A 24,034-nucleotide genomic window follows, 5' to 3' on the forward strand; every position below is an offset into this window, starting at 1 on the left:
GTTCACGTTGTGCCCATATACGATACAGGGTTTATCTGTGATTTTATTCCAATTCTTACAATAATATTTGTGTTTTATGTTCAAGTTTATATTCGAATTGTCGCAGCACAGGATTTTTTTTTCCCCTGCAAGATCAGTTCAGTTTCTCCAGTTGTCCTCATTTTATGACTTATCATCTGATTAGGACATGTGTGTGGTGACAGGGAAAATGATAGAGGAAACTTGAGAAACTGGATAATCAATTTTGATGATTAAGAATATAAATCTTCCATCCGTGATGTCTTCCGTCTTCACATTATTAAATCCACTTTTGTTTCTTCACTCCCAGAAAATTTCTTCAGACACAGAAAGTAAGAGTCCATGCGTTTTGGTCAATGCGATTATATTAGTGTGGTTTTCCTGTGCAAGTCAATTCTCCTTCTCTTGAATGCAGCTAATTTCGTGGCGATTGTGATTCTGTCGAGAGGAAACTGTGGTCTTTCGGGGTGTATCACTCGATACCTTATCTCCATGAATGTGACAGATCTGCTGGTCATTATCACCGCTGTGATATTAAATCGTATCAGTGGCATTTATTTTCCAGGCAGTTTCTTGTCCATCACTCCACTCTGTAGTCTGAGCATTGCTTTAACTTACGCAGCCAGAGTGAGTTCTGTCTGGTTAACAGTCATGTTTACCTTTGATCGCTTTGTGGCAATATGCTGCCAGAAGCTGAAAATAAAATACTGTACCGAGAAAACTGCAGCTGTTGTGATAGGAACTGTCTGTGTTCTGGGCTGTTTAACAAATATTCCATGGTACTTTATCCACGAGCCTATTTATGTAGTTGACAATGTGCCCTGGTATTGCAGACTGAAGGATATCCGGTATACTTCACTGTTCTGGACAGCATACGACTGGTTTGACCGCTTATTGACCCCGTGTGCTCCGTTCCTTCTGATTCTCCTGTTCAATGCTCTGACCGTCAGACACATTCTAGCAGCCAGCCGAGCCAGGAGGAGACTCCGTACAGACAAAGGCAGAGAGAATCAGACTGATCCCGAGATGGAGAGCCGGAGAAAGTCCATCATTTCACTCTTCACAATCTCTGGCAGTTTCATCCTGTTGTGGATGACGTATGTTATACAGTTCTTGCATGTACGAATCACAGACGATTATAACATTAAAAGCTTCAGTGATCCCAAATTTATTCTCCAGGAATCTGGGAACATGCTGCAGCTTCTTAGTTCCTGCACCAACACCTTTATTTACGCAGCCATTCAGAAGAAATTCAGAGAAGAGTTGAAAAATGCTCTCCACTGTCCAATGAAACATATTACTGAAATAATTATTCCGAGAAAATAATGCATTCCAATAGTTATAATTCTTTATTACATCTAGTCAATGGTTTCACATCTTACCAGTTCAGGCTTGGAAATAATAATTACTAATATTTAATTAATGTCAATATATGAGAATTATTACCTCTAATGTAATCACCACCCATCGAAGTGTAGAAATAAGAAAGTAAATGTGTCTTTGTCATGTCTTGTTCATCAGGTGAGTGGTGAGGAAGCAGCAGTGCTCCAAAATCTCATGCTGCCAAATAAACCTATTGACTTTAGCCTGGTGTTGTGAGACGTCTTACTGTGCCCAGAAAGTATTTTTTTTTCATATAACAAGGATACAAGGACCCCAATTCTCTAACAAGTGACCTTCCTCTATAAATGAGGTTAGTTTTCCACGTTGAATGCCGTTCATCCGGTAGTGTAGTTCCAACTATCCAAAATTTCTGACGGGTCTCTTCCCTGTACCCGTGACGCAAACCTGCCAAAATAATGACATCTGCCCTTAAAGAGGCCATGGATTAAATAATATTATTTGCTGGCAGGTCAGTATCAATTCCATGGTCACTGCACAGGAGTATTAACTCTGAGTTCTCCCGCTAATACAATGATAGCCTCAACTCCACTTCTACTCTACATCATTTCTCAGCATCCTGTGACCATGCAACATTGATGATTCTGTTGTCAATTCCAATTTAACTCCATCACCACCTCTCTGATTTTGTACTCTGGACTCCGACTAATAAAGTCGAGGGTGTCTCCTACTTTTTCACCACCTATGAACCTGCCTTTCTGTCTTCAGAGGAATATGTACATTCACGCCAAGATCCCTTTGTTCTTCTGAACTTCCTAGTGTCATATCTTTCATAGCATACTTCCTTGTCAAAGCCATCCTCCCGAAGTGTATCATATTTTCAGTGCTAAATTCCATCTTCCACTTAGCTGAGCATTTGACCATCTCGTCTATACCTTCCTGTAACCCAAGACACTCAAGCACCCTGTTATCCACCGGCCACATTTTCCTGTAATTGGAAAACCGGCTGTGTGTACCCCGCTCCTCCCTCCCACTCCCCACGCTCCCCCCCCCCTCCCCCCCCCCGAATTTCGATAAATGACAATCAATGGGGAATTTCCTAAAGTTTCCTGAGTGTTTAGATTTCAACTTCCTGAGGATTACAAAAAAAACTTGAGCAAGCAAATTTAGCAAATAAAACTAAGTGGAATGGCAGTGTCCGCCCCTCCCCTGAGGTTCCAGATGTATGAGCACCTCACATAGGTTCCGCACTGTGCTCTTGGACAGCCGCAGCCAGCGGCGACATGTCGCCTCTGAGACAGTCTCAAATAAATGCTGGGTCCTGTACCTCCTTCCCCTCTGCACCCTCAGTCTTCTGTGCACCCTTTTCGGAGACTGCTCACCCACCTCCAGGACCTCAGCGGCAGTCCCCTGCCCTCCTTCCGGAGGGACTGGTGTTGACTGCTCCTGCGGTGGTCTCACCACATCCTTCACCTCCTGATCCACCTCCTCTGCCTCTTCATCCGTCACCAATATGGCCCGCTCCATGTCTATCTGTCTAAGATGGGGTTTGGTAAGAGCAAAAATGACAGATTAATGTCATTGGCTGCAGAGACCCAGCACCACTTCAATTCCTCACTTGGGCCAGTAGGCCCACTTGTGGGTGTTGTTAACGCCATAAATCCATGGTGTCACCCGTGACCTGATTGGGTTCTGTGAAATTCCCATCATGACAAATGCTGGCACAGATTATGCATGCGATTCTGAAGGTGTGGGCACTGCGCATCCTTGAACAACTGCCATGTGTGGAACTGCAGCACCCGTTGCAGGTATGGTCAGTGTTACTGGGCAGAGGTAGGCTTAAGCCATCACCAGATGCAGGCTCAGTGACAACAGATTCACTCTGTGAGTGAACCTTGGCACCCCGGGCTGGAGTAATAGCTGCTTGATGTGGTTAGGCCTCAGTCAGCACATCGTACACCGCAAGCAACCCCCTCCACACTCCCCCGGAACCCCAGCACTCAGTGCAGTCCCTAATCACACTCCAGGCAGACAATGCCACTCAAGGGGAAGGTTGAGCAGCACTCATTCAGGGGCCCTTCCTCACAATCCTATCGCAGTGCCCTCAGGGAGAAGGCTGAGCAGGACTTCAGGGATCGTCCCCCAGTGCGCACTAAGGAAATAGAAGCCTCCCTCCCACCCCCACCCCCATTCTTTGGAAAACCAAGTATCACTTGTCCTCCAGCCAGGACCTGAAGACAGCGAGTAGGAGGCCCACCAAGCATCTCCAGGGCTTGCCTTCAACATCCTCTGCACTCGTCTCACTTTAGGTCCGTAGCACTCATGAAGCTCTGCAAAACATTGCTTCAGCCTCATTAGAATCATGGGGACGACACTCCCAAAATCGCACACTCGCTTTCACAGGAAATGTGGAATAATTCATGCTGGGATAACGTTGGGTTTTCAGACGAGAGTCTCCCACCTTCTGTGCAGTGCAGAGGCCAACAGGCTGAATATCATTCAATTTCAGGGGGGCGGAGCCTATTCACAACGGAGAGGTTGAAACAGCAAACTGCACTGTCAATGAGTGCTGATCAGTCCGTGACCCCCGCAGTGCTGCACTCCAAACTGCCAAAGGCCGATAGTGCCCTCCCCGCTCCCCCTCCACCCCGTCCATGTGCGGGCAAATCCAGAACCCCCACCGCCATCCCTCTGTGCCCTCATCCCAGCTTGATCTCCAGTCTCCCCCCTCACCCAGTCCCCCATTTGTGACGACCTGCCCCACTCCCCTGAGGAAGACTCCCCCCAAATTCCAGCGGCAGATCCTACCGGAAGGATATATTGGCCTTGGAGGGAGTATAGCGAAGGTTCACCAGGCTGATACCGGAGATGAGGCGGTTAGCTTATGGGGAGAGATTAAATAGACTGTGTCAGTACTCATTAGCGTTTAGAAGGCTGAGGGAGTATCGTAAAGAGACTTATAAGATAATGAAGAGGCTAGACAGGGTAGAGGTAGCGAGATTCTTCCGCTTGGCAAGAATAGCAGAACTAGAGGGTACAGCCTCAAAATAAGGCGGGGAGGGGGGGGGGGGGACACTTTAGAACAGAGTTGAGGAGGAACTTCTTCTCTCAGAGGTTGGTGAATCTCTGGAATTCTCCGGCCGTTGAAGTGGTGGAGGCTACCTCGCTGAATATATTTAAGTCACGGGTAGATAGGTTTCTGACAGACAAGGGAATTAAGGGTTACGGGGAGAAAGCGGGAAAGTGGAACTGATCCACTTCAGATCAGGCATGATCTTATTGAATGGCAGGGCAGGCTCGAAGGGCTAGATGGCCTACTCCTGCTCCTATTTCTTATGCTCTTTTGTTTCTTCAATGGGATTAAATTAACCATTGCAGGCTTTGGTTTTATTGGCCAGGTCGCTTCACTCTGTTACATGTTTGTAAAAGACCCTTTCTATTACACCTGATACAACATAACTCCTTCATCAGCACGTTTCTTGCAAATGTTCTCCCCAACAGCAAAAACAAGGTCCTGCCCTTGAAGCTCCATTATATTGCTTTGGATTTTTCAGGAGCCCTATTCATTTTGGCCTTCATTGCAGTTGTTTCCTGCCTCGTTCAAAAAGATTTGCAACTCGCTTACATCCGGTGCTGCACATTCAGGGATTTTAGTTTCAAGCCATTGGGCAGGAATTTACAGCCTGACTCACCGTGAAACCGTAAAATCCTGCCTGAGGTCAATGGACCTTTACATGGTTCACCCCTCTCCCGCTCTGATTCCCGTGGCGGACGGGAGGTCAAAATTCTAGCACATCACCTTTGTAGAATGAGATTCTGCCACAAATTACACGGTCCCTCTACCTTTTTGTTATTGCTGGGCCGAATTCGCAGTTATCTGTGAATCTTCTTAATCTGGCCAGATAGCCTGGGGGTGGGGGCAATTCTGTGTGTGCGTTGGGGGGGGGGGGGGGTGGCATATGACTTTCAACTTGCTCTTATATCTGTTCGAAAGATAGGGGGCATAATTTTCCCGTCCCACCCACCACAGGAATTGGCATGATACAGACAATGCAAAGGTCCGTTGACCTCAAATGGGATTTTCCACATTTGGGGTGAGCGTGGCTGGAAAATCCTACCTGGGTGTCAGGAAAATCAGGCGATGTTAAACTTCTGATTAATCTGTGTGCCTGTGGTCCCTGAACTGTGCAAAGAATAACCTTCCACTCTCTCTCAGTTGTTGTCTCATTCATTACAAAGGGGTGACATGGTAACACAACGGTTAGCACTGCTGCCTCGCAACGCCTGGGACCTAAGTTCGATTCTGGCATTGGGTGACTGCCAATGGCATCTGCATGTTCTCACCATGTCTGCGTGTGTTCCCTCTGGGTGCTCCGATTTTCTCCCACACTACAAAGATGTATAAGTTATATGGATTGGCCGTGATAAATTGTTCCTTAGTGCCTCACAAAATGTAGGTTAGGTGGATTGGCCATCCTTAGGTGTCCCTTAGTGTCTCAAGATGTGCACTTTAGGTTGGTTGGCTATGCTAAATTGCCTCTTGATGTCTCAAGATATGTAGGTTAGTTGGATTGGGCATTCAAAATTGCCCCTTAATCTCCCAATATGTTTCGGTTAGGGTATTAGTGAGGTAAATATAGGGATAGGATCTGGGTGAGATTCTCTATCAGAGAATCAATGCAGGCATGATGGGCCAAGTGGCCTCTGTCTGTAGGGATTCAACAATTTTCAGTGTAGATTCTGCAAATTCTCACTTGTCTGCATGGGTTTCCTCTGGGTGCTCTGGGTTACTCCCATTATCCAAAGATGTGTAAGTTAAGTGGAATAACCATGCTAAGTTGCCGTTTAGTGTCCAACTGTGTACAGGTTAGGTGAATTGGTCATTCTAAATTTCATTTGAATAACAGTAGGAACGGCATGATTAATAATTGGGATAATGGGAATAGCGACTGTTAGGGATTGGTGTGGTACAGACCTGATGAGCCAAATAGCCTTCTTCTGCACTGTCAGGATTCTGAAAGTAATGTCAACTTTCAATACATTGGCCCCAGTTTCCACTTCAGGGTCGAATTTCTAGAGGAAATATACATGTTAACTTTGCTTCTTATTTTCGATGCTCCAGTCTCTTTCCCCTTTAATTGTGCACTGTGACTCCGAAGTATTTTAAAGTTATTTGTTCACCTCTTTGCCGGTGTAATACATTGTGGGCAGCTCGATAAGGCTTCAGAAAAAGAAATGCTTTAATCGGTACATAGAAACAGAGAACATAGGAGCAGGAAGAGTCTATTTGGCCCTTTGACCCTGCTCCACCATTAATTACAATCGTGGCTAATCGTCCAACTCAATTGCCTAATCCTGCTTTCTCCCCATGACCTTTTATTTCATTCACCCCAAGTGCTCCATCTAGCTGCCTCTTGAATATATTCAATGTTTTGGCATCAACTACTTCCTGTGGTGGTGAATTCCACAGGCTCACCACTCTTTGGGTGACAAAATGTCCCCTCACCTCTATTCTAAATGGTCTAGCCTGAATCCTCAGTCTGTGACCCCTGGTCCTGGACTCCCCCAACCATCAGGAACATCCTCCCTGCATCGACCTTGTCTAGTCCTATTAGAATGTTATGAGACTGCATGAGATCCCCCCTCATTTATCTGAACTCCAGTGAAAACAATCCTAACTCAGTCAAACTCTCCTCATACATCAGTCCCGCCATTCCAGGGATCAGTCTGGTAAACCTTTGCTGCGCTCACTCGAGAGCAAGAACATCCTTCCCCAGAAAAGGAGACCAAAACTGCACAAAATATTCTCGGTGTGACCTCACCAAGGCCATGCATATTTGCAACAACACATCCCTGTTCCTATATTCGAAACCTGACTCAATGAAGGCCAACATAACAATTGTCTTCTTTACCATCTGCTGCACCTGCAATCTTACCTTCAGTGATTGGTGCACCAAGACTGCACATTCCCCTCTCCCAATTCACAGCCATTTACTTCTTGTTTTGGCTTCCAAAGTGAATAGCCCAGCATTTATCCAAATTATACTGCATCTGCTTTTGATTTGCCCACTCACCCAGCCTATCCAGTTCATTCTGAACGATCTCTACATACTCACCACAGCTCACGCTCCCAACCAACTTGGTATCGTCTGCAAAATTTGAGATCTTACATTTTGTTCCTTCTTTCAAAGCAGTAAGGAGTATTGTGAATAGCTGGAGTCCGAGAACCGATCCCTCTGGCACCTTACTAGTTATGGGCTGTCAATTTAAAAAAATAGTAATTCCTACTCTTTGTTTCGTAATATCCATCTAAGTACTCTTCCCCCAATCCCATATGCTTTGATCTCGTACGATAATCTCTGATGGGAAATTCTTAAACACTTTCAGAAATTTCAAATGTACCACATCGACCGGCTCCCCCTTGCCAACTTTACCCATTACATCTTCAAAGAATTTGAACAGTTTTAGCAAACATGATTTCCCCTTCATAAATCCATGCTGACTGTGCCTGATCCTACCAATACTTTCTAAATGCTTTATTGCCAATAAGCAAATTAACTATGTTTATCACATGGTCAGACAACATAACTCTGCAATTACACACTGCACCTTCTTGGGTCCAACTACAAATCCTTCCCTGGCTCGGAATATGCACCCTTGCACTCAAGTGGCTCATTGGCCCAACTCAACCCTCCATCGGTTCAGGCCTAACCACATGGTCCATACAATATTCTCCATTAAAGGAAACACAGTAGTGCAGTTGGGAAATCTCGCACCATCCTGATTCGGCTTTTCCTTCACTGTCACTGGGTCCAAACCCAGAAGTGCCTTCCCTAACAGCGATGTGGTTGTACCCACTGGACAGGCTGCAGTAGTTCAAAAAGGGAACTCTCCACCCTCTTCTTAAGGACAGCTAGGGATGGACAATAAATGCTGGGATTAGCCAGCAATCCCCACATCCCATAAAATCAATTTCGAATGAAATAGGAAGGTTGAATATTCATGGCCAGTTTTTCCATATTTCCACTTGTCCTGTTCTCAGTGATCCACCCCCATTATCCAGGCTAGGTAAATACTATATTCCATTGTGATATGAAAAGTGTTGGATTGAACAAGGTGAAGTGAAGCTGTTTGTTTAGTGACTGTAATTGATGTGAGTCTCCATGGATCTGATCAGTGTGCCTGGATGGTTTTTCCCTCTTCTATTAATAAGGGATTCCGTTCAATGTGTTGTCCCATTGAATTAACGGGAGCAACAACTCCGACACTAACAAAGATCAGCGGCTGTGCAGAGAGACGGAGGGAGAGGAGAGATCAGAGTTTGGGAACGATGGATTGGAATGTTCCAATAATGGATCAGAATCTGGTAACGACGGATTGGAATGTTCCAACACAGCACAGGAATTTTGCTGAGGGTCTTCTCTTTCTTTCTGAAAATTGGTTTGGTCCGGTACCATTAACATATATCATCGCTCATGTGCTCTGGGTTATTCAAGGGGTTTACTATCCAATCTTGGCTATTGTTGGTGTCCCTGGTAAGTCTGTTTCCACTTATTCTACTTGCCATCTATTTCTCATTGCTTTACTCTCCTTATTTGATTCGGGAACTATGGAGTCCTTTGGCTTCAGTTCCACTCTTAATCTGTGCTCCCTGTCCATTGACTCCATTCCTGTACCTGAAGCTAGTCCGCACTGATTACACTCTCCATTAACCCTTTGATCTTAAGCTGATCACTCACCCCTTTTCCCATGCAGCCATATAAAACATTGGTTAGTCATTATTTCGGGTATTGTGCTCAATATTGTTCATCACACTAGCTGTAGGGCGAGGAATCTTTGGAGGCAGTGCAAAGAGAGTTCACCAGGATGCTACCATTTACCAGAAACTCATCTGGTCTCACCAGACAAACACAGTGGCGACGAAAGCAGGTCAGGGGCGAGGGATACTGTGGCGAATATATCACCTCCTCACTGCACAAAGCCTAGTCCCATCTAGAAGGCGCAACTCAGGAGTGTGATGGAATATTCTGCACTTGCCAGGATGGGTGCAGCTCCCAAGGAGCTTGACACCATCCAGGAAAAAGCAGCCTGCTTGACTGGCACAACATTGCAAACATTCACTCCCTCAATGGCCGATGCTCAGTCGCAGCAGTGTGCGCTATCTACTAGATGCACTGTGGCAATTCACCCAAGGTCCTTAGAAAACACTTTCCAAACCCAAGACTACTTCCACCTAGAAGGACAAGGGCAGCAGATACATGGGGACACCAGCACTTGCAATCTCCCTTCCAAGACACTCAAAACTTGGAAATACGTCGTTGGTTCCTTCGCAGTCGCTGTGCTAAAATATTGAAAATTCCTCCTAAAGGACATCTTGGATCAACCCACAGCATATGGACTGCAGTGATTGAAAAGAGCTTGCTCACAAACACCTCCTCAATGGCAAATGTGAATAAGCAATCTAAAATGCTGGTTACCCAGCACCGCCCATGTCCAAACGAATGAATTTAAAATATGTTGTGTGGTCTCGAGGATATTGTTTATGAGGAGAGGCTGAATAAACTAGAATTGTTTTCACGGAAAGACAATGGCTGAGGGGAGACCAGATAAATGTCTACAAGTTTATGAGAGGAAAGGACAGGATGGATCATCAGAGGCTTTTTTTTCCCAGGATGGGTGTGTCAATTACGAGGTGGCATAGGTTCAAGGTGTGAGGGAGAAAGTTTAAGCGAGAAGTGTGGGGGAAGTTTTTCATGCAGAGTCTGTTGGGTGCCTGGAACGTGTTGCCAGAGGATGTTGTAGAATAGAGAGATACACTCAGAGACAGGGCAGTAGCTTTTCTTTTTCACGTAATGTTTTATGCTGAATCCTCAGACTCTGACCCTAGTCCTGGACTCCCCCCATCATCGGGAATTACCTCTCTACATCTACTCGGTCTAGTTCTGTTAGAATTTTAAAAGTTTCCATGAGATCCCCTTCCCACGCGTCTGGACTCAAGCGAAAATAATCCTTATCTAGTCAATCTCTCCTCATACATCAGTCCCGCCATCCCCAGAATCAACCTGGTAAACTTGATAAATCATGATTGGTATTGACTTTGAGGGCCAAGGGCCTCTTCCTGTGCTATTCACTATATCATGAATCCTGACTATTTTCACCACCAGAATTATCTTTAGCCTCACTCCAGCTGTCCCATATCCTGACTCATCTATTCCAGATCTCTGCTGGCTAACCTCCGAGTTACAAAGCTGCAGAGTAAAGGCTCGTCCCAAACTCTGCTGCCCATATATTAACTTTCACCCATTTAGCATCATTCTTGAGGTCTCTGCCCACTGTCATCAGCTGATCTGGTAAATACCTCACCTGATCTAAACCCTCCATTTCTACTTGGACACAGAAGGCAGACGGTAGCAGCAGAGGGATTTTTTTTCTGAATGGAAGGCTATGACTAGTGGTCTTTCACAGGGGCCCGTCCTGGAACTTTTGATCCTCGTACTATATGTACATGAGTTGGAGGAAAATGTAGCTGATCTGATTTGTCTCTTTGCAAAAAGTCCATAAAAAATTCTGGAGTTGCGGATCGTGAAGAAGATTCACAGGATACAGTAAGGTATAAATGGTTGGAAGTGTGGGTGGAGAAACGGCAGGTGGAGTTTAATCCGGACAAATGTGAGATAATGCATTTCGGAAGGTTCAATGCATATAGGAATGATACAACCAATGGTAGAACACGTAGGACATTGACAGGCAAGGAGATCTGGTGTACATGTCCACTGATCATTGAAAGTGGCAACGCAAGTGAATAACCTAATCAAGAAGGCAGACAGCATGCTTGTCTTAATTGGTTGGGGCATTGGGTATAAAAATTGGCAGGTCATACAATGCAGATGTACAGACACTTAGTTAGGCCTTATTTGTGTGCAATTCGGGTTCCACACAATCAGAAGTTTTACCAGAATGTTGCCTGGTCTGGGGCATATTAGCTGTGAGGAGATGTTGGATGGACTCGATTTGTTGAGGGGTTATCTGATCGTGGTTTACAAGATCATGAGTGACATCGACAGGGTGTTTAGTAGAAATGCCATGTTCGAGTGATGCAGATTTAAGGTGTGTGGGGAAAAGATTAGAAGGGATGTGTGAGGCAAGTTTATTTTAAAAGTGGGTAATGATCATCTGGAACACACTGCCCGGGCAGGAGCAGGTATGATGGCGGCATCTCAGGGACATATAGACGAATACATGAATAGGATGTGATTGGAAGTCTAGGCGTTCTCTCAGTTAATATGGTTTTAGTTTATGTAGGCATTATGTTCCGAGCAAGCTGAAGGGCCCGTTCCTGTGCTGTGCTGTTCTTTGTTCTCTGTTTTGTTCTTTGAGCTGTCTGGAATTGATTGGGAGAGGAGGCTAGCAGATCAGATGGTGGAACAGCAATGGCAGGAGTGGTTTGGATTTAATTCAGGAGGTACTGCAAAATTTTATGCCAAGAAGAAGCATTAAATGGGAAGAATGAGGCAACCGTGGCTGGCGAGGAAAGTCAGAGATATCATAAAATGCAAAAAAAAACAGCATACCATGTAGTAAAGACTAGTGGGAAGCCTTTAAAAAAAAATGAGAGAGAAGACAAATTATGATGGTGTGCTAGCCAATCATATAAACTAAGTTTTCAAGAGTTTCTTTCGATATATAAAGGGTGAATGGGAGACAAGAGCATACATTAGGCCGCTGGAAAATGATGCTTTAGAAGTAGTAATAGAGAACAGAAAATGGCCGAAGGCCTGAATAGGTTAATTCATAAGTTGAGTTGTTTTTTTTTTATTCATCCAGAGTCCAGGGCAGGTTATTGATGATTTGGACTTCTGCAAAACTGAGGTTGTCTTGTATTGTGTGCACGAATATATTACAGGCAAGCCTGCTGCTATTCAAAACATTCAAGATCAGATTGTAATGTCAATCCCACATATTTGCCAATCCATGACAATATTCACACCACCTTCTTAAAGAAAATGAAAGACTCTGCTCTCACCAGTTTTAGGAAGTTGCTCCCCGTGCCGCTGTCATGTAGTTGCTGGTTGGGAAAGGGTCCCTGCTGCCACGCTGCACGCTATTGGTGGGGGGAGAGGGCCTTATAGCCACTCTGCACGCAATCAGTGGGGTAGAGAGGAGGGATTCTCTGCCTCTCTGCATGCACACTGGGGTTGGGAGAGAGGCCTCGCCACCTCTCTGCATGCACTGTGGGGTAGAGAGGAGGCTAAGCTGCCCCTCTGCATGCACAGTGGCTTAGGGAGGGAGTCTCGATGCTCCTCTGCATACACAGTGGCGTAAGGAGGGGGGATCTCTGCTTCTCTGCATGCACAGTGTGATGGGGAGGGAGGCCTCGCTGCCTCTCTGCATGCAGAGTAGGGTAGGGAGGGGGCCTTGCTGTGACTCCACATGCAATTGTTGTGGTGGAAGGAGGGGGTGATTGGTCCAAGTGTTGGGAGGCTGAGTAGGTGCTATGTTCGTTCGGGAGCTCCTCACAAAGAGCTGCAGCTCCAGACTATCTGGGGGTAGCTGTTGCGTTGAAACGAGCTGCAGCAGCAGAGAGCTGACAGATGTCTCTCTCAGACCAGGCCGCTCACTGCTGGCTGCAATTGCACATTTGCAACCACATCGGTTCGGAACATGGTTGGTATCCCAACCAACGCAGTGAAAGCTTTAAGTGATGGGGTCATTGCTGAGGGTGGTGTGACAGCCATCGAGTTTTAATGGCACAAAATGTGGCCCTTCAGCCCATTATGTCTGAACTGGTCATCAAACAGCTACCCAATCGAATCCCATTTTCCAGCACTCAATCCACAGCCTTGTATGCTCTGGTGTTTGAATTGCTGATCTAAATGCCTCTTGTAGTTGTCCCCGCTTCTACCATCCTTTCAGGCCCTGAGCGGCAGATCCCAGCACCCCGTGGATGGAAATATTTTTCCTCAAATCCACAGAAAAATCTACCCTTTTCCTTAAATCCGCGCTCCTCTAGTTATTGACACATCTACTAAAGGGGAAAAAAAAAGTTTTTTCCTATCTATGTGCCGCATAATTTTGTACATATCGCTCAGGTCCCCTCCCCCCACCTGAAAGCGCTCCCCACCACCACCCCCACACTCACTCCCCTTACAGCCGTCTCTGCTCTAAGGTAGCCAACTCAGACAAACCAACCTCTCCTCACATCTGAAACTCTCCAGGCCAGGCACCATCCTGGTGAATCTCCTTTCCACTGTCTCCAGTGCAATTGCATCCTTCCTGTAGTGTGATGACCAGAGTTGCACACAGTATTCCTGCTCTGGTCTAAACAGCATGTTACACACTTCCATCACAACCTCTGAACTCTTATATTCTATGTTGTGTCTGCAAAATGCAAATGTCCTAAATGTTGCCTTAACCTCCTAATGTACCGATCTTGCTGTCTTCAATGATCCTCATATATGCACCCCACATTCAGTCTGGGCCTTTGCATTTCCTCACACTCTACTGTTCATTGTGCATTTCTTTTTCCTCTTAGTTCTCCCAAAATGCATCATCTCACACTTTCCAGGTTTAAATTCTATTTGTCTATGCGTTTCCTCGGTACATCTGCTCACATCACCAAAGACGCATGTTTGTTTTCTTGTTTGGGTCACTGTCTGTGTAGAGTTTGCACATTTTCCCTGTGTCTGCTTGGGCTTCCTCCGGATGCTTCAGTTTCCTCCCACATTCCAAAGGCATGTGGTTTCGGTAGATTTGCGAGGTTAAATCGCCCTTAGTGTCAGGGTGACTCGTTATTGTAAATGCATGGGGCAACAGGGATAGGAGCTGGATGGGATTGTGGTCGGTGCCGACTCGACGGGCCGAATGACCTCCTTCTGCGCTGTAGGATTCTATGATTCCTGTAATCTAAGGCTTTCCTCCTCAATATTTACCACATCACCATTTTTTGTATCATTGGCGAACTTACTGATCATACCTCACACATTCCTGTCTAGAATGTCAATGTGCACTACAAACAACAAGGTACCCAGCATTGATTCCTGTGGAACGCAACTGGACACAGCCTTCAGTCACAAAAGCAAACTTCACCATTCCCCTCTGCCTCCTGCCTCTCAGCTAATTTTGAATATAATTTGCAAATTGTACTGGATCCCTTCAGCTATCATTTTCTTGTTCAGTCTCTCACACGGAATTTATCAAAAACATTTCTGAAGTCCATGTATACTACATCGGCTAGGCTTCCCTCATCTACTCATCCAGTCACCTCCTCAATATATTCCAGCAAATTGTTAGACATGATTTCGCCCTGACAAAGCCATGCTGACTATTTTTCATAAATCCTCAACTCTCGAAGCGGAGGTTAATTCTTTCCCTCAGATTGTTTTTCAGTTATTTCCCTGCCATGGATTTGATGATGTTTGTGTCTTGTCCTTGATCTCGGATGTCTCCAGGACACCTTGTTAGATGGAACTATGGCACAGTTGTTAATACTGCTGCCCCACAGTGTCAGGGACCCTGGTTCAATCTCTGGGATTCCATCATCACCAGTGAAGTTTCTTTTTACTTTGAAATCAGCTCCATTCTCATATTGCCGATTGGGATTTCTCTTATTACAAGAACATGTGGTGTTTCTCTTGAAAGGATTCACTTTGAGTAAGTCCAGTATCTCGTAGCTCCCCAATGTCCAGTGAGCTTTGTAAATTCATTCTCAACCACCCCGTCCCATGTACATCATTAACCTGCACAACGTCACTGGTAAGGCCAGAGACATCATGCTGATGTTCCAACTTGAGATGTGAAAAACTGAAATGCTTTGCTCGGAGTGAAAATATTGTTTCCTGAGCGCTGTACAAAGCACACTGTACATAGAGGAGAGAGGACAGAATGCAATGTTGCAGTTGTAGCTAAGATGTAGAAAAAATCAACTTAATGAGATGCAGATCCATTCAAATGTCTGATGGCAGCAGAGAACAAGCTTTTCTTAAGTCAGCAGCATGATGGCACAATGATTAGCACTGCTACCTCATGTCTCCAGGGATCTGAGTTCAATTCCTGACTTGGATCGCTGTCTGTGTGGAATTTGTGCATTCTCCCAGCGTCAGTGTGGATTCCCTCCGGATACTCCGGCTTCCACCCATACTCCCAAGATGTGCAGGTAAGGTTGCTTGGCCATGCTAAATTCCCCATTGGAGCCCTGGGATATATATGTTAGAGAGAAAAAAAATATATGTGGGACTTCGGGGATCGAGGCTGTGTGGGATTGTGGTCAGTGCAGGACTCACTAAGCTTCAGTGCTCCAGTTATCCAGAGTGGGTCAGTTGCTAATATATTGGACACTATGGACGGTAGCATCTCACTAAAAGCAAAAGCTTTCTCCCACAGTTGAAAGCAAACAATGACACTTGTATTTTCTGCCAATCGAGCGTGAGATTATTGTTGCTTCCTGTGTTGTGTTAATGGTGGTCACAATGCTGTGGTCTCTTCTCCAGGTTCTGTCCTGGGTAAATACAATAGAGATTCTGAACTGTCGAGGGATCAGGATCTACCTCTGTCAACTGTTAGTATTGTCCAGAATCTCAATGGACTCATTGTGCACTTTAAGAATTCTATGAGTCGTTTGGTGCATGTCCTCAAAACATTTATTTATTTTTTCCCGATGGAACAAGGTGGAAGAGTTTGTCCTTGGTCCGTGGGATCCTAAATTAGGCTGGCTGCTTTTCTGAGGCAGCGGGAATTGTACTCAGTGTCAATGGGTGGGAGGTAGGTTTGAGTGATGGGCTGAGCTTCATTCACAAGGCTTTGAAGTTTCTTGCGGTCTTGGACAGGTCTGGAGCCATACCAAGCTGTGGTACAACCAGAAAGTTTTTTTTCTATGGTGCACTTGTAAAAATTGGTGAGAGGCATAGCTGACATGCCAAATGTCCTTAGACACCCGAGAACGTGGAGAAGTTGGTGCGCTTTGTTAACTGTAAGGTTATCATGGAGGGACCTGAACAGGTGGTTGGTGATCTGAAATCCTGAAAACTTCAATATCTCGACCAATTGATCTTCATCCCATGTTGCAGACAGGAGCATGTACTCTACCCTGCTTCCTGAAGTCGATGACTACCTCCTTTGCTTTGTTGACATTGAGGAATGTGTTATTGGCTTTGTCCCAGTTCACCAGCCTCTCTATCATCATTTTGTTCGAGACCTGGCCCACTATAGTGATGTCATCAGCAAACTTGGAAGTCCAGTTGTAGGGGAACTTGGCCACACAGTCATCGGTGTATAAGGAGTATAGTAAGGAGCTGAGTACACAACCTTGAGGGGCACCAAAGTTGAGGATACTTGTGAAGGTGGTGTTGTTGTCTGCCCTTATTTATTGCTATCTGTGGGTTACAAAGTTCAAGATCAATTGCAGAGGCAGGAACCGAGCCCCAGGACACAGATTTTGGACATGCATTTCGTAGGAATAATGTTGTTGAACATTGAGCTGTAGTCAATAAACATGTTTCTGTGTTATAGGATTGTGTGGAGGGCCAGGGGCAGGTGTCTGTGGACCTGTTGTGGAGATAGGTGAACTGTAGTGGATTCAGGCAATCTGGGGGGATGGATTTGATTCATGCCATGACTAACCTTTTGATGTGTTTCACAATGCTGGATGTAAGAGTCATGGGTGATAGACATTAAAGCAGCCTTCTTGGCTTTTCTTTAGAACCAGCCTTGATTTGAGCTTTTCTTACCTGGTGCATAGATTAACAACTTTCCTGCCGAGAGGGGACTCAATGAGCTTCAGTGGTCCAGTAGGTCACAGTGGGCCAGCAGCTAATGCACTGGTACTATGGATGGTAACGTTTCATGAAAGCAGAAGTTTTCTCCCACTGTCCAAAGCAAACTCTGGCACTTGTGTTCTGTGCCAATCGAGTATTAGATTACTGTTTCTTCCTGTGTTATGCAAATGGTGGTCACAATGCTATGGTCTCCTCTCCAAGATATAGTTCTGGGAAGATATAACCGAGATTCTGGACTGTTGAGGCATCAGGATCTCACTCTGCCACCTGTTAGTATTGTCCAGAGCAAAGGGTGAAACCAGCATTGTTTGCTACCAGTTCTGCTGCAGGGATAGTCAGTGAACTGTCTGAGAGACAGGCTACCACCTACAGGACTCCACTCCAGATTTTCTGTCAGGGTTTAGTCTTTCAACCTTCTTACCCTCCAAAACCCCCACCAGGTAGAGGCGCTATTTAACTGTAGCTGAGTGAGGGACAATGTTGTGGACTCCCCAGAAAACTCTTTTACAAATGTATGTCATTGTGTTGAAACCATGGAGGAGTATGTTGACACAGTGGTTCGCAATGCTGATTCACACTGTCAGAGACCTGGGTTCAGTTCTCAGCTTAGCTAGCTGTTCTTTGGTGAGTGAACCTTCTTCCTTTATCTGCGTGTTTTTTTTTCCTGAATGGGCCAGTTTCCTCTCACAGTCCAAAAGTCATGCTGGTTTTCAAAATTAGATTTAAGTGATTGTGTTTGTGTACAATTGTTTTCATGTTACCCATCCCCAGTCTGAAAGGTAACTTCTTCACCCGACTGATGTCTAACTTTATTCTTTATTTTCCTTCCTGACAGTGAACATAATCACAATTGTGACGTTGACGAGCAGAAACTGTGGTCTGTCCAAATGTGTCACTCATTACCTGGTTGCCATGTCAGTGGGGGATCTGCTGGTCATTATCCTCGACCTGATATTGAGACACATTCCCATTGTTTATCGGGAACAGTTTTATTTCCTGCTATCTGTCCACATGTGTAACATTCACGCCGTCCTGCTTTATGCAGCCACTGACTGTTCTGTCTGGTTCACCATCACTTTCACCTTTGATCGATTTGTGGCCATTTGCTGCCCCAAGCTGAAAAGTAAATATTGCAGTGAGAAAACAGCTTCTGTGGTTCTTGGAACAGTGACAGTGCTGAGCTGTTTAAAGAACGTTTTCTGGTATTTTATGATGTCAAATGGATATCAGCTCGCCAACAACCCCTGGTTTTGTTATTTCACAACCAAACTTTTGGAATCCCCTGTCTGGGTAACAATCGAGTTCCTCCACCACATCCTAAACCCAGTTGTCCCATTCGTCCTGATTCTGCTGCTCAATGCTTTCACCGTCAGACACATTTTAGTGAGCAGCAGAGCCCGCAGGAGACTCCGGACTCACTGCAGTGGAGAGAATCCCAGAGACCCAGAGATGGAGAGTCGAAGGAAATCCATCATTTTACTGTTTGTTATCTCAGCCAATTTCATCCTGTTATGGTCAATTTTAATGGTTTATTCAATATGGATTCGGCTCTATTATATGGGCTATCAGTCAGTATGGCTAGATTATTTTGTGAAAGAATTGGGCTTCATGTTGCAACTCCTGAGTTGCTGCACGAACACTGCTATTTATGCTGTGACACAGACTCACTTCAGACAACAGCTGAAAAACGTTCTGAAATCTCCCCTTTCTGCAATTCCTCAATTCGTTACACCCTGAGCGGAAACTACAACCACAAGGCCCCTGAATCTTCCTGTTCGGCATTCAAACTTTAAATTATCAGACAGAATCACAGAGACTGAAAGAATGACAGAGAGAGAGACAGAAAGCCAGTGAGAGCAACAGTGAGAGTGATAGAGAGACAGAAATTGATGGAGCGAGGGAGGCTCAGAAAGGCACGGATAGTATCAGAATTTGAAAGAGTCTTTAACAGATACAATGTGTAAAAAAACAGAGAGGCAGAGAGATAGACACAAAGAGAAAGGACAGGGAGAGAGTCACACAGAATAAGGGAGACAGGGAAAGAGAGTGGGGGGAATGGCATTATTCTCCCCTCTATCTGGTTTCCAATGTGGAGTGCCATAAGCGTAGACAAGGGTGTGGAAGAGGGAAATCACAATGTAAAAATGGTGGTGCGGGGTCATTGGGCCGAAGGGCCTGTTTCCCATGCTGTGTTGTTCTTTGTTCTTTATTCTTTGAGACGGACATGGATTGAGAAAGGGAGAGAGGGGAAGACAGAAGGAGGAATGTAAAAAGAGAGAGATAGGGAGATGAAGAGAAAAAGAGAGGCATAAAGGGAGGCAGAGGGAAATAGGCAGAGGCAGAGTGAAACAGAGATAAGAGACAGAGAGCATAAGCAAATGGGAATGAATGAGAAAGAACGAGTACAATGGACACAACAAGAGCAAACAACATGGTGAGGTGGAGAGACAGACAAAGAGAGAGAGAGAGGGAGAGAGAGAGAGAGAGACAGAGACAGAGACAGAGACAGAGAGACAGAGAGAGAGAGAGGTGCACAGAAGACAGAAAGAGAAAGAGAGACATGCATAATGACTTGAACGAAAACCATCAGGGATTACATATTGGAATATGTTATCCCTGACTGAGGCAGTTAGTTTTGTCCAATCCGGGAGCCCTGCACATGCACATGATGGGGAGTGCCTATGTTAATGGAACTCAGTGTGTGTACACTCAGGGTCATGTGATGAAAGTCAGCTAGTGTTCTGGGCACCCAGGTTCAAATCCTCTCACGGCATTTGGTGGAATTAGAATAAATATAGCTGAAATTCACAATCTACTGGTGACCATAAAACCATTGTTGATTGTTGGAAAAACACATCTCATTCATTCATATCCTAGGGAACGAAATCTGTTGTCCTTTCGTGGACAGGCCTAAATGTGACTCCAGGGTCACAGCAATAATTGCCCTCTGAACAAGGGCAACTAGGGATGGGCAATAAATGCTTGCCAGCCAGGGACACCCAAGCCCCAAGAATGAATAAAACCTTTAAATATCCAGTAAACTATTTGTTGCAGCTGGATAAATACCCAATCCCTCAGATCGAGGGCTTCAAATCAAATTAGGCAGGAGTATTCTTGTTTCCGAATATGAACATATTCACGTGCACTTACACTAACAGCTAGGTGAGGATTCCCAGTGATATTCAACAATTCATACTCAGAGGAACTTTTATATTTATAAAGTGTCAAATGTAGGCTGACATTAACACTGCAATTAAGTTACTGAGAAAGTCCCCTAGTCACCACGCTGTTCGGGTACGCTGAGGAGAACATAGCACGGCCAATGCACCCTAACCATCACGTCTTTCAGACTGTGGGTGGAACCAAGAGCACCCAGAGGAAACACTTGGAAAATGTGCAGACTTTGCACAGGGAACCAAGCCAGGAATTTAACACAGGCCTCTGGCATTATGAGGCAGCAGTGCTAACCAGAGGTACCTGCATGGCATGTCAGCCCATAACATTGGCCCATATCCAGCTGTGGGCTTTATTATGGATGGTAGGGGACTTGGGGACATAAATAGTGATGTGTTGAGGAGTGTATATATTACAGAGAAAGAGGTGCTGGAAGTCTAAAAGCGCATTAACGTAGAAAAATCCCCGGGACCTGATAAAGTGTATTTCAGGTAATTGTGGGAGGCTAGGGAGGAAATTGCGGGTCCACTAGCCGCAATATTTGACTCATCAATAGTCACGGGTGAGGTGCCCGAAGATTGGAGAATGGCAAATGTTGTGCGTTTGTTTAAAAAGGACTGCAGGGAAAAGCCTGAGAACGATAGGCCGGTGAGCCTCACATCTTGGTGGATGTGTTTTTGGAAGGTATTTTGAGTGACGGGATCTACAGACATTTAGAGATGCAAAGACTGATTAGGGACATTCAGCTTGGCTTTGCGATTGGAAAATCATGTCTCTCAAATTTGATTGTTTTGTTTTGAAGGGGGAGCCAAGAAGGTAAATGAGGGCAGTGCAGTTGATGCTGTTTATATGGTCTTCAACAAAGCATTTGACAGCGTGCCACATGGTAGCTAGCTGCATAAGATAACGGGATCCAGGGTGAGGTTGCTGAATTGATACAAAACTGACTTGATGACAGAAGCTAGAGGGTGGTTGTCCAGTGTTGTTTTTCAAACTGAGACCTGTGTCCAGTGGTGTGCCTCAGGGATGGGTGTTGGGTCCACTGTTATTTGTCACTTATATTAATGTTTTGTATGAGAATGTAGGGGGCATGGTTAGTAAGTTTGCAGATGACAGCATGATTGGTGGCAAAGTGGACAGTGAAGAAGTTTATCTCTGATTGCAATAGGACCTTGATCAATTGGATGAGTGGGCTGACGAATGGCAGATGGAGTTTAATTTAGGTAAATGTGAGCTGATGCATTTTGGTAGATTGAACCAGGGCAGGCCTCAGTCAGTTAATGGTAGGGCTTTGGGGAGAGTTACAGAACAAAGAGATCTAGGGGTACATGTTCATAATTCCTTGAAAGTGGAGTCACAGATGGAATAGTGGTGCAAAATGCATTCAGCATGCTTGATTTCATTGAATACGGGAGTTGGAACATCTTGTTGAAGTTGTACAAGACATTGCTAAGGCCACATTTGGAATATTGTGTACAGTTTTGATCACACTATTATGAAAAGGATATTATTAAATTAGAAAGAGTGCAGAAGAGATTTACTACGATGCTGCCGAGAATTGATGGTTTGAGCTATAAGAAGAGGCTTGATAGTCTGGGACTTTCTTCTTTTGGGGCGTAGAAGGCTGAGGGGTGATCTTATAGGGATGTATAAAATAATCAGGGCCATAGATCATTGATTATTCTGTATTGGTGCTGTAAAACAAATTATTTCTATATGGATGCTTTTAAAGTAACTTTATTTTCCATCTGTCCATGTACTGTAGCTTTCTTGGGAGTTCTTGATGTGGACAGAGGGAGCTCAACTCTACATCTAACCCCGTGCTGTACCTGTCCTGGGAGTGTTTGATGGGGGGACAGTGTAGAAGGATCTTTACTCTGTATCTAACCCCGTGCTGTACCTGCCCTGGGAGTGTTTGATAGGGACAGTGTAGAAGGAACTTTACTCTGTATCTATCCCCGTTCTGTACCATTCCTCGGTATGTTTGATGGGGGCAGTATAGACAATTGCTCCCTGTGCGGACGTGGGCGGGACTGCAAGGAGGACGAGAAACTGAACCACAGCATGGTGGTTCAAGGAGCCGTTCAAAAGGGATGAGAAAAGTGAAATGTAGTTGTTAATGGGGATAGTTTTCTTCATCTAACCATACACTGTCCCCATCCTGGGAGTGTTCGATGAGGACAATGTAGAAGGAGATTTATTATGTATCTACTCCCGCCTTATTGCAGCTGTTCTGGGAGTGGTTGATGGAAGGATTGTAAAGGGACATGTACTCTGTGTCTATCCACGTGCTATACACGTCTGGGGAGTGTTTGATGGGGACATTGGAGAGGAAAATGTACTTTGTATCTAACCCCATCCTTTACCTGTCTGTGCATTGCTTCTCTCGTCAACGTTCCTAATCGGAACTCAATTTAGCATGGCCAATCAACTAACTTTGGGCTGTGGGAGGAAACTGGAGCAAACAGAGGAAACCCTGGGTTTTTGCTCTATAAGATATCCCTGTGTAATCCAACAATTAATCCAGTTCTCCTGGATTACTGTTCTGTAACATGTCACTGTGTAATCCAACAATTAATCCAGTTCTCCTGGATTACTGTTCTGTAACATGTCACTGTGTAATCCAACAATTAATCCAGTTCTCCTGTATTCCTGCTCTGTAACATGTCACTGTGTAATCAAACAATTAATGCAGTTCTCCTGGATTCCTGCTCTGTAACATATCACTGTATAATCCAACAATTAATCCAGTTCTCCTGGATTCCTGCTCTGTAATATATCACTGTGTAATCCAACAATTAATCCAGTTCTCCTGGATTCCTGCTCTGTAACATATCACTGTGTAATCCAACAATTAATCCAGTTCCCCTGGATTCCTGCTCTGTAACATATCACTGTTTAATCCCAACAATTAATCCAGTTCTACTGGATTTCTGCTCTGTAACATATGACTGTATACTCCAACAATTAATCCAGTTCTCCTGGATTCCTGCTCTGTAATATATCACTGTGTAATCCAACAATTAATCCAGTTCTCCTGGATTCCTGCTCTGTAACATATCACTGTGTAATCCAACAATTAATCCAGTTCCCCTGGATTCCTGCTCTGTAACATATCACTGTTTAATCCCAACAATTAATCCAGTTCTCCTGGATTTTTGCTCTGTGATACAATTTGAAAATAAACGTCATGCTTCTAGCTGTATATTTTGGTGGGATTACTGTGGGAAATTGGTGGTAGAGACACCACCGGTGAATCCCTCCTTTAAACTCCTTCTGAGAAGACTGTGACTGTCTCCTAGAGTAGGATGAGTGAAAGCAGCTCAGATTCAGTAAATGAACACCCATTTTAAAGTTTTCTTTAAAGTTTATTTATTAGTTAAGATGTTTATTTAATAGTCTCAAGTAAGGCTTACATTACACTGCAATGAAATTACTATGAAATTCTCTTAATGTCATAAGTAGACGTGCATTAACACTGCAATGAAGTTACTGTGAAAATCCCCTAGTTACCACACTCCAGTGCCTGTTTGGGTTACACTGAGGGAGAATTTAGCATGGCCAATGTAACCTAACCAGCACGTCTTTGAGACTGTTTGAGGAAACCGGTGAAAACCCATGCATACAAGGGAACAACGTGCAGACTTTGCCACAGACAGCCCTTCAAACTGGGGATGTGTCCGTGGCCCTGTGAGGCAGCAGTGCCAACTAATGTGTCGCCCCCCCACCCC

At 44.8% G+C, this 24,034-nt stretch overlaps 2 protein-coding genes across 2 annotated transcripts; both read left to right on the top strand.

Moving 5' to 3' along the window:
* Positions 1-360: 360 nt before the first annotated feature.
* On the top strand, positions 361-1,344 carry LOC145362345 (putative G-protein coupled receptor 139). The gene has a single exon (XM_080218413.1). It carries the CDS (start codon positions 361-363, stop codon positions 1,342-1,344), a length of 984 nt encoding a protein of 327 aa, XP_080074539.1.
* A 7,240-nt stretch (positions 1,345-8,584) lies between these two features.
* On the top strand, positions 8,585-18,866 carry LOC145362346 (putative G-protein coupled receptor 139). Its single transcript, XM_080218414.1, has 2 exons — positions 8,585-8,894; positions 17,965-18,866. The coding sequence occupies exons 1-2, from the start codon at positions 8,585-8,587 to the stop codon at positions 18,864-18,866; spliced, it is 1,212 nt and encodes a 403-aa protein (XP_080074540.1).
* The last annotated feature ends 5,168 nt before the right edge of the window (positions 18,867-24,034 follow it).

This window comes from Carcharhinus amblyrhynchos, unplaced genomic scaffold (genome assembly GCF_965287045.1).
Source record: "Carcharhinus amblyrhynchos unplaced genomic scaffold, sCarAmb.v2.hapA scaffold_38, whole genome shotgun sequence".
Lineage (NCBI taxonomy): Eukaryota > Metazoa > Chordata > Chondrichthyes > Carcharhiniformes > Carcharhinidae > Carcharhinus > Carcharhinus amblyrhynchos.